General features: G+C 35.0%; 1 protein-coding gene across 6 annotated transcripts in view; it reads right to left on the reverse strand.

The window, feature by feature from the left end:
* The window catches only part of LOC122565939 (E3 ubiquitin-protein ligase MIB1), a 674,113-nt gene that overhangs the window by 306,562 nt on the left and 355,513 nt on the right, over positions 1–12,038 (reverse strand). For 4 of the 6 annotated variants that reach the window (XM_043722493.1, XM_043722492.1, XM_043722491.1 and 1 more), the window contains exon 10: positions 1,117–1,194. The exons of the other annotated variants lie outside the window; for them this stretch is intronic. In XM_043722493.1, the coding sequence (XP_043578428.1) occupies positions 1,117–1,194 (78 nt within the window). The remainder of the gene's footprint in view (positions 1–1,116; positions 1,195–12,038) is intronic. 6 annotated transcript variants of the gene reach the window in all.

The following is a 12,038-nucleotide window of genomic DNA, read 5'->3' on the forward strand; positions in this document are numbered from 1 at the left end:
AGTGTTTTGCAATGTAGTTTTCATTAATAGATGGATACGGAAATATAATAACGACGGTTCAAGGTAAAAATAATACTAACTGTTATTAATTCTACTACGTTCTATCGACGATTTTCAATCCAATTCTATTTCTCCAACGTTAAAAAATATGTATATCAAGTTTCAACAAAATATGGTAAAACTGATACCGTTGCGTATGATTTCTCGTTTCATCCTCCGTAACTTTACAAATCTTTCCCTTTTTCTCTATTTTCTTTCTTTTTTTTTGATAAAATGGGAACAAGATTGCAACATACAAATTTAAAGATCGTAGTAGGGACACTGAACCGTCCATGATTGATCGATATGCCAAAGTTTCCGTATAGCGTTATAAAAATATTAATAATTTCAGTGGCACAATGAATAATATTTTATATTAGTAATATATCGTAAATAGCGTGTTGAAAACTCTTAGAATTGAATATTCGTTATGATAACATCGTGCAGCGATTTTGTCAATCAAGTTAAGATACTTTTGCATAACAAAATGCATGCGTATTTGATTTTAGTGTTAGTATCAAGAAGGATACATATATAAGCAATGAACTATAAGTGTGTCTATGAAAAACTATATAACCAATAAATTGCATCGTCTTTTTTCACGAAGATTTCAAAAGTTATCCCTTTGAATTTGTCGCTCGAATCTTCGTTTAACTATGAAAGTTATAAATTGTGCTATGTGCCTGATCGATAATCTCTAAGAAAAAGTTTCAGCCTTTATTAACCAGACGTCTCATACCGTAAACTTTCTCTGCAGATGTGCCTCATTCATTTCGCATTGAGAAACGTTCATTTTGTGCACGTTAGTTGCAGACATATCTTCTATAACTTTCAAGATTTCTTTCTTTTTTTTTCCAGAAGAGGAAAATAGTACTTTCCAACTTTCAATAAGATGCAACTTTCATTTGTATATTTCTAAAAAATATGCTACAAAACATAAACAAAAATGATATTACTCTATTACCACTATCCACACTCTCATGTTTTTCATAGAAAATTATTAGAGAGCATGAGCACATGAAATTATTTTCAAGCTGGGACTATATTACTCGGTTTGAAAGGGATTTCACGACATACTTTTCAATCTTTTCATCGCTTGTACGTTTTGAAGTCTCAAAGCCATCTTCAATCTTGTAATGGGACATCAAATTCATTCTACAACAAAAATTAATAACAATACACAAGTAAATAGAAATTTGTCGTTCAAATGGTTTTTGGCAAATACCATATGCTATATCCAAAGGATTTTCAATAGAAACTGATCTATGTATCAAGTATTTCTGTTAATTCTACGAGACATACATACGCAGTGAAAATGTTGTAAATTCCACGTACATCCTCGGTCTTATCTCTAACTCTATCAACATAATCATAACAAAGTTACGTCTCATTACGCCATTAATGAAGTTCTAAAAAGTTTTATGCAACACACACACACACACATATAATATATTCACGAGAGTTTCGTATGCCAAGTGCTGGCATAATTTCGCCAGTCACGGTATATTTTTTTCAAACACACTTCAACGTCCTACACAGAGAGTAACATCTCACAACGAGTATTTTTCATTTCCCGACAGCGAGCTTTTTCTTAATTTCCCCTCGTTGACTCCATTTCATCTTACAGTTCCCTCGTCAATCAATTTTTTCGAAAGTCATATCCAACCCGCCCCTCCTCTCCTCCTCTGCCTCCTTCTTCGCTTGGCCCGCAAGAAAGAAAATAAAGCGGACCATTAATTAAAGCGACATTCGCCGAAAAAGTTAATTAAAGCCAGAACGTTGCTCGAGATCCAAGGTCCGACGACTATCGAGGCGAGGGCAAAGGCAACAAGAACCGGCTGGAACAGTTCTCGAGCGAATTCTCCGCTCGCTTCTCCATCCTTCGGGAGAATGTGAGAACAGGCAGCTGCAACCCGCCCGGAAATAAGTCAAGATACGTGTTGCAACAACAGCGAGGGCCAAGACACCAACGAGGAGGATAAAGGTAACAGCTTCAACAAGATCGAACGGTTCCTTCGCGTCGAATAACCGAAGGATAAGCGGGTCCAGGCACAAGACAAATAGAAACACGTGAAATATTCATTGCTTCTTAGAATACTTTGCTATACTTAGGGCAGGATACGTGTCGATGTAGATTTCAATACGATTCCAGCCTGTAGGCGTTCCTAGGCGTAAAAGTTTCTAGATCTGTTGATCTTACCTTCTCAAAGATTGAATTTTGTTGAAGTAGGAGGTTACAAACTTTGGTTTTGTGGGTCTCAAACATGTAATTTTGTGTGCCACAGTGCATTAGCCGCGCAGTAGTGACACACATATATGAGTATGAGTGTGTATGTGGCAGTATGTGCGTGTGCAGCATCTCGTAAAACAGAAGAATGCAACTGTTCCGTACGTATGGTGGTGAAAAGATGGCGAGACAAAGAGAGTGCTGAGACGCGTGCAAATGTATACCGACGAATATCTTGTAAATCGCATATTAAATAAATCTGAAACTACTTTAATATCATTTCTACGTGTAATGTGAGTATTCCTATACATTTATTTCGGCGACTAAGATCCACAATTCTCAACAGGACTAAAGAGTTTACAAGTTTTCACAATGCTGGTATAAATTTCATATGAAACGTGAAAAAATCGTCTGGTTGAAACATGAAAATTGTGTCGAATAATTATTATAAGTGAAAACAGTGTATCAACATGTCCATTGATCGAATAAGATTGTAAATTTAGAATTAGTCTCTCGTTCTTTTCTTTTATGAAGATAAAACGAAGATACGACAGAGCCCTAAACCTTATACGCTTACCCGAACACCCATTGTCCCAACGTAGTATTTCCCGGTAATGGATGCCTTTTTACGCTTCAAAGACGTACATATTTTACTAATGTTCATGCACAATATATTCCTTACATTAATCGATCGAGAGAATTCTGATTATTAGGATTTACCACGAAACTAATAGCGTTCTAACTATCGAAACAAAATAGGAAATAATTAAAAAATTCGAAAATGATGTAGGTGTAACAATCACGGACATTAAGAAACGAAGACACGATATCGAAAATAATCTAAAGTACGTAGATTCCTTTGATGCTGCACTAAAGATCTTAAATATACCGATGTAATCAAACGGTTCAATGGCGATAAAGACGATAATAATGAGGCTTTCGCACAAATGGAAACGGTGAACGAAAATGGTAAGGTGCCTTCTCGTGTCGAAGCATTCGTAGCACTCGAAAAATGGCTTCGATCGTTCGAAATACAAAAAGAATGGAACTCTATGTAGTTACTTATGTTGAAAGAATTATGTGACTTAACAGGCAAAAACATATAGGACCCATAAATATTTAAAAAAAAAAACCATCAACTAATCTTAATCTGTATTTGAACAAAGGAAATTTCATACGAGAAAGGTGATTCTTTTATTATCCGTACAGTTTTGTTTTTCTATTACTTCGGATAAGGGAGGCTAGTAATTAAAATATAATCGTAATTAAAATCCATTACAGTCGAGGAAACGTTACTCAACTACCCTTCTTAAATGAAAATAAAGATTTTCAATATTTAAATTTCCATAAAAGGATTTTTTATCGCCAATATGGCATCGTAATTGTTCAAACGCTGAAGAATTTCAATTTTAAATAGTACTTCAGGAATATCCAGATACTACTCGGTTAAAAGGCTTCAGAACTTGATATCCCTCAAAACTTCAAATAACGACCACAAAGCTGACAGGATGTTCCTGCAATATTACAAGAGTTTTTACCTGAAATTATTATAGGCAGACCGGTATGAATAACTCGTTTCAACCGAAAAGCACGTTAGTTACCACGTTTTACATACGAACGTCTGCCGTATGAAATTTTAATTTTAAACGAAGCATTTCTCTGCGCTTCGGCGTCATTTATCAGGGGCTTTATTTTCTCTTCACCTAAAGGGACTACGTTATCACGTAATTTTTCAAAGTAAGACATAGACCCATTAGAAGTATAAAAAATTACCTAGGAATTTATAGCTGGGCTATTTTATAAAAATTCCAGAGGATTTTTCAACATTGCTTAAACATCCTCTTAATCATTCTTAATGGAATGCTTTTCCCTAACATCCTAAACTGATCTCTTAAAGACATATAATATAAAGCTTGCCATAATCTATAGATATTTCTCAAGATCGATGACATTATTTTGGGAAAAAATAACTTTTATAGAAAATTCGGAATAGAACCGTAATATATTTATGAAGAATCTAATCGTTTTTGGAAGATTTAGGTTCGTTAATTTATCGTTTCTATTCTACCGTGAAATTTCAACTTGTACAGCTACGACAATATTTTATGAAGAATAAAATATTAAAATTATTGAAACACGAGGTTTACAAGAAAAACGCTTCGGAAAATATGGCACACAAATGGTAAAAGAAACTCGTGAGCATCTTTTACATAAATTAGCGATTTCTTTTATGAAATACGACAAAAACTGTATGAAACATCACAATTAGAGATCATCCCCAAGTTGTCCAATGTCAATCGATTACAAAATCAAATGTAATTTCATATGGTTTTAAACAATGTGAGGAGATTTGTAATTTCATCTTCGTACAAATTCTAATCATCCATAGAGCGAAACAAACGAATATTCTTCTAAAAATACGTCGAAAATAATTATAGCAAAATTTCCCAATTTCTACGTATGTCATTTTATTATGAAACCCGTATTTTTCTTTCTATGTCGAATTTCCCGGCCGAACACCTCACTTTTCGCTATTACCACTCACGCTTTCCATCGATTTTAAATCTACCTTACAGCCAATAGCAGAATCGAATATTTTTCCAATTCCAATATCCATACCCATTTTAACTTTGCCGATTTTCACCTTTTCTAACGAGAACCAGTTTTATTTCGAATAACAACCGAAACCCATCCTATCATTATCCAAGTACTATCACTGCTGTCATTAAGATTTAACTCTCGTTAAATCTGCTAATATTTGCAATTTATACCAGGCTAAATATTGTGCATCATAATTTTACCGAGGTTCAAAAATACTTTGTTCCGAAGGAACTTTTATATTACGATACGAAAAGTTTCATGCTTATATTCTTTAAGATTTAGATGATGTAATTTTCTGCAGTCTGGGAATTCTGTAATTATTTTAAATTACACACCTTCCATCACAGGTACACCCGATACTTTTATACAGGGAATAAAAAAAGCGTATCGATCGGTGTACAAAATATATATGATCCCATCTAAACAAATTGCAGAAACATTTAAATCTCTCCTCGGAACAAACTTACTGATATTAAGTTGTCCGAAAAGTTGCTTTCGTTTCATAAGGTGACAATAGGTGGACAACAATTTCTGTTTTATATCATTTTATTGAATTATGATCCATTTCGTCACATTTCTATTATTACATTTTCGTGCATAATTCAATAAAATAATGTAAAACGAAAAACATTATGCGTCTATTATTTCCTTATAAAACGAGAGAAACTTTTCGGACAACCTAATACATCCTGTACATATCATCATACTGCTTATATATATATTATGTGTCATATACGCTTTATACGCCCTATCCTTCCAAGTCAAGTTCCATCAAGTTTTCAAAAAACAGTTAAAAACAGGGAAACAAGAAGACGAAATAATTGAACGATATGACTGAAGCGGAACATCGTGGCTATATCGTGCATAAGGTTGTAGATACCGCAACGTGAGCAGAAGCTCTGACAACGGAGGACAAAAGGGACAAGGGGTAGGAGGAATGTATTCATCGCGAACGGGGGAATTATGGGGGCAGTTATCACCGGGTGATAACTCTTATTGCTGCAATAAAGTCGCACTGGCAGTCTCGAGGGGCGGCAACAGCTCCCCAAAGGCTGTTCTCGTTACCAGCTACGCACACATACAGTCGAAGACAAAAATAAGTGGACAGGTAGTGGGAGTAGATATCGATGAAAATTAATCGAACTGATACAAACTAGCGTTATATAGTTGAGTTCTGTAGATTATAATTTAATCTCTGTTTAATGTACGCGGAGTCATGCCCGCCCCACTTCCTCAAACTGAGTTCAGCCTGAGCCGAACGTGCCAAAAAACAAACAAACCCGAGCAATTTCTGAAATACGCTTCTCCGGACAATGTTCGCCACGCGGCAGTAGTTGAATGAGAAATTCGAAGCAAAAATGTAAATTCATTGGCCACGTTCGCAGTCCAAGTCCTCGCGTTTCACAGCGCGGTATTTGAACGAGCATTCGGGACAGGGATAAGAAAATGCATATAACGTGTAGTTTTCTTGAAACTTGATGCCAGAAGGCCTAGCAGGTAAACAAGATCGTATCGTAAGTTTCATGTAGAAATCGTTTATCTTCCCTTCCATTGCTCTATCCAGATATTGTGCCGACATTTAGTAAAGAACAGAGTTTTTGTACGACTTTAAAAATTTTCTTGGAATAACCGTGATGAGAAATCCACTCGTCAACCAAGTCGCGATTACGAATGGATTTCGGTAAAAAGAAAAAAGAATATCCAGTATATTATTTTGTAGCAAAAAAAATTATAAAATAACGTAATACAGTAGCATCTTTGTACGGAATAATCGACATTACAGGCTGGTTTGAGTCGTTTCTTTAAATTACTCTTTAAAGAAAAAGATTTTTAAAGAAAGAAACTTCGTTTATACATATTTTTCGCTACACGTCGACTAACTTTTGTCTTTGACTGTACCTTCCCGGCTCTAAAGCTCCAACAACGACAAAAGCACGTATGCCGCAAGACCTGACGTCGCTGTACACTCCTAGCTCGCCTGCTTAGTTTGTTACATCGTAAATATCCCGTTTCGTTTCACCTGAGCCTCCGCGACGAACGTCCATTGTCGGCGCTCGCGTTAATTGCGCGAGAAGATTACGAGATACCTCGGTGAACCGAGCCCCCGGTACTTTCATTTACTCGTCGATGACGCTGTTAATTACCTCGAACCATCGAACTATCCTATACGATGGCCAGCCTGGCTGCATGTTACGACCGTAAAACTCGCGAATTTTAGCCATTACGCGCTCGTCAGATTCTTTTGGTTTGGAAATGTACCGTTGATTATGGATGATCATGGTTCGCGTGTTTTAGTCTTCAGGTAGTCTGTGTGCTTGTGTGAGTTTAGGCACTAATTATTTGGGTTTCGAAATGGAGCTTGCACACTGCATGTAAAATTTGCATGGATGGTAGCAAAGGAGAGTTTAGTTTAGAATTACCAGCAGCAGCATTATACCCCTACAGCGAATCTTATTAATATTTATTTATTATAATTTGCTATCGTATCGATTATTTTTTAATATATCCGAAGATTCATCTTAGTTAGTGGAAACATAAATTTTGTTTATTTAATACACACTAACTCTGCGTAATAAATGATAAATTAAATAATCATGAAATTTGACATCGGAAATGTAATTATGTGAAATTGCTCATTGTTCGAACGTTTTTACGATTTTAAAATTTCGCTTTCGTTTAAGACGTTTAAAATATTTTTTAAATGTGAAGCTACGTGTAGGAAATGTTTGTATAGAATTTTTGTCACATAAAATATATCACGAGGAACCTAAATATTCACGTTAAGAACGTATAATATTGTATAATATATTTTAGTTGAATTTAACATGGAAATCTTTCGAAAAATAAAATCTTTCTTATATAAGAAAATAAGGTCAAAGGGGCTTCAGAAATTTTAATGTATGACAGGCATCTTCTTTATGAAAATAGGACTCCCGACCTCTGATAAAACCATTTTATCACCTTCCATTAAAAAATAATGCTGCAGTATCTTACTCAGGATAGATATTTACTTCCAGTCAGTAGTTAGTAGTATAGGTCAATGCACAGTCAGACATCGAGGAATGGCAGTTTCTTCCACTCCTTCCTTTGAGATGCGATTAAAATTCTTTTCAGGTTTCGACAAATATATGTTGGGTCTTTTCCATAAAAATATACAACAATAGCTATTCAATGGAATAAACATTCTATTAAATTTCTTTTAAATGGAAATATTTTGAAATTAATTAAAAAGTATCTGTGCGAATTAATTTGATTATAATAATATCGAATACCATGCTATACTGTATAATATAATAGGAATAGAACGTAATATAATTTATATCGTAACAATATAAATTTTTTACCAAATTGCGATGCAAACGCAAACATAATGACTATTTTAATTAACTAATCATACAGTGAATTTTTTATGTTACAATTTGACTAGTATAGGGATAACTAGATTTTTCTTTGAACTAAAAAATCGTTACAAAACGTGCAGAAAATTCTACGAGGCGTTATGATATATTTATTTACAATGATAAAAAGCGGTATAAATATAGCGTGAAAGTAAAACGGTGTAAAAAGTAAGTTGAATAGAAGGACGGGATAAAGACGATATTGATAAATATACCAGCAGTAAAAGAAGCATGGTATCATAGCAAAGACAACTAGAGATCCCAGCTCATAAGATAAAATATACTGTAAGGAAGTTACGAGAACTTTTATTAGCGCATGAAGGACCGAATGATTTTTTTGCCGCATATAGAATTTGATATAGCTATTTTCACTGTTCCTTTTATGAGAACTTTTATTTAATAAAATACAGTTACGACGCATTCTGATATCAGTTTTGCTTCCAAGTATTCCAGGTCGTATATGTAAGAAAGAATTTTTAAAAATATCACGAAACGTCGTCTTTCAATAGCTAAGAATTAATGTCGACCACTTTATTTTATTTATTTCATGCATATTTCATTGATAAACAACAGTTCGGTAACAAAAATAATTTTTCACGAACGAAAATCATCGAAAACGAAGACAAATATTTCTTTGTGTCGTTATCAACGAATCATATTTAAATGTTCTATTACAAAAGCAGAATCTAACTTTTGGAGATTACGAAGCTATTGATATTTTGATAGAAACGATCACAAAAATACTACTAAAATCATTGTTTATGAAAACTATCCTAACTATTATTATAATAATCTTATCCAGTATACTGCATAACTTAATTGCTGTAACGTCTTTGTATTATCAGTTTCACGTTCCCTAATAATGAACAGAACTTTGCTCTGCACAAATGATAGAGAAAATTGATAGCAGCCCCTTTCGTAGTTTCCTCGTTCCAATTCCCCTGTCATTATATGTATAATAGCTACGACGTTCATTGATCTCTAGAGGTCTTAACTCTGTATCGTTATTAGATCTAGTTGCATCCAAAGAAAGACGTTACTCACATTGTTTAAAGCATTATCTCTAATGCAATACGTGTACACATGTAATATAACACACTAGAAAATAATATAAGAAAGAAAAGTATGTATATCAACTTAAATATTCTGCGTAGAAACATGAAAATAGATGAGAATAGACCAATCTATAAAGATTGAAATTAAACTTCCCATCGACGACATTTGTTTAAAGCGATAAATGACAAGACGAATGGAATTAAAATTGTTGTAATACGAGTCGAAAATTTCCTGATAAAAATAACCATATAATTCTTTTATCCTCTTATTTAAAATTACTCCGCTACAGATTTTTTTGTTCCTAAAGCGTATTACGTACAACCTTTTATCTCATAATTCTTAAAGCCAACAAACCAAACCAATATTCGATCTTCGCTTTTTTTTTTTTTTGTGAAACAGCTTCTTTCGATCTTTCATCGAAAGGAAAAGCTATAAATCTGCGATTTTATTGAAAGGAAATATATAAGAAATATAGGTCGTATATCAAGATGACGTTAAAAATCCAATTAAACGCAAGCAATAATGGGAAACAGGAACTGGTTTCGATAGCCACGGAACATTATCACCCCTGGAAGCTTTGTCGTTTCCAAACTATTCAATTACCGTTTGCTGCATGATCATCGTCGTTCCTTCATCTGCAATACGCGTTTCGCTAACGTCGCGATTAATCGGAGGATAATCGGCTTGCCTATCCTAAGTAAATGACATTCAGCTCGACAATTAGTATTCGGGCGTATAGTTCTATCGGAGAGAAGATTCAATTATGGACAAGGATACAAGTACAGGCATCGATAGGTCGTCGAGATTTCACTTGTCACTAACAAGATCTGCACGACCATCAATTGCGGCCAGTTACGGCGAGTCACAGCTAAGATTTACTACCTTCGCGTTATGTTAGAGCGGCCGTAATGAACGACGTAAATCACCGTTATGATACGTTCCTGATTTACTGGCCCTTATAACGGAGAAAAAAAGGGAGGGATCGATTAGTAAAGCCAGCCATGCTGCGAGGAATTTCAATAATCGAGTTTCGAAATTAATCACGATCGATGCTGGAGCATTTGCTAAAATGTTTCCACTCGTTCCATACCTTTTTGTTGTAATTATTTTGACTTAGGTCTGGCATTTTGGTAAGGGGAATAGATTATTGGAAAATTCTCAAGCTGTTCTTTTATATTGCAATCGATACTATCTTGTTCTTATTGCTAAATATAAATAGGGCAATCTACTTTTAGCGAAAAAATATTTCATATTTATATAATTCGACATTTTGCGTTTTACATTCGTCGTTTATGATACATCCATGTTGTGTAAGCGTTTTACGTGTTGATGATCTTATACCGATCTTCCGATATCTTTATTCTTTATTTATTTGTTATCGTGTTTATTCGCTTACGGATCCTTTGAAGCTAATAAAAATGATCTAATAATGCCAAAATTCTTTTTCTTAATATTAAGATCACCTGACACATCCCATTATAATATATTTCCTTACTCACAGGAAATTTCATCCAATTTAGAAATTCACATCGCGAATTCCATAAAACCTCATAACGTAACTTGAGCTTTGCGCCAAAAAGAAGCCGAATCTATCGAAAATCATCGTTCGTTCCACCTTTCCATCGGAATAACGTCAAAGTGAAATTGCCCCGTGAAATAAAATCTAACATTTAAAACAGAGAAACTAAGCGTAACGTAGAGGAGATAGATTCTAGAGTATCGTTCAGGACACACGGAGAATCGCGTAGAGAAGTGCTATCTAAAATAACGTACCTGAATTTGAGCAAAGATCGGCCGACTGGACCGAAAAGAAACTGTTTGAAGGGGGTTGAACGCACGTCTAGGGAAATACAACGCGGGAAAGAGATGCACACAGCAGTAAGGAAAGGGGATGGTAGCGAGAAGAAGAAGGCGTCAAGCGAAAGGAAGCAGCCGGATCCTGTTCCTGTAGGATCAACGTGAAGAGAGGAACGAGCGAACCGAGGCAAAGTCCCTCAGGACGCAGTCTGCCCTCTGATTACTGCATTCAACACAATCTCCGCCATTGTCTCCGACGTAGCGAACGCTGGAGAACATATTAATATTACGTACCGGGCCAGAAGATGTCCATTCCGCGCTAAATAATCCAACACCGCCGTTGCTTGAGATACATGTTGGAACGAAGCTCGTAGGACTCGTAACTTCCACCTTCTCCACCCCCTCTCTCTTTCTCCTTTACCCTGTCTTTATCCTCCTAACGTTAATTACATTGAATAATCGAAGGAAACATGGAAACCACAGGGGAAAGACACTGTACAATTCTTGGATTTTATAAGAGAACATTTTCGCAATTTGGTACGTTGTCAATTAATTCTGTATTAGTAATACTATGTTCTTATTTGATTTTATTAAATCGATTAAATATGTATTCAATTAAATTAAATTGATTAAATACGTATTCTTGCACTTAAACATTTCAATTGATAATCGTAACATTAATAGTGCGTTTGGTTTCTTTGTGTAATGCTTCCTGGGCTACGTACTCATTTCTGCAAGACTTGCAAATCGTTCTCTTTTCCAATTCTATTACATTCGCATATAAACGCGAGCAAATCGTAGACATAACGATAACCGTGTCAATAGAAATAACACGGAAGTGGAATCGTTCAAGACGATGGAATTTTTGTAGAACTTAGGTTATTTGGTAACGTTTTCGCTCAATCTCAGCTGATGCGTGA

Source organism: Bombus pyrosoma, linkage group LG3 (assembly GCF_014825855.1).
Source record: "Bombus pyrosoma isolate SC7728 linkage group LG3, ASM1482585v1, whole genome shotgun sequence".
Lineage (NCBI taxonomy): Eukaryota > Metazoa > Arthropoda > Insecta > Hymenoptera > Apidae > Bombus > Bombus pyrosoma.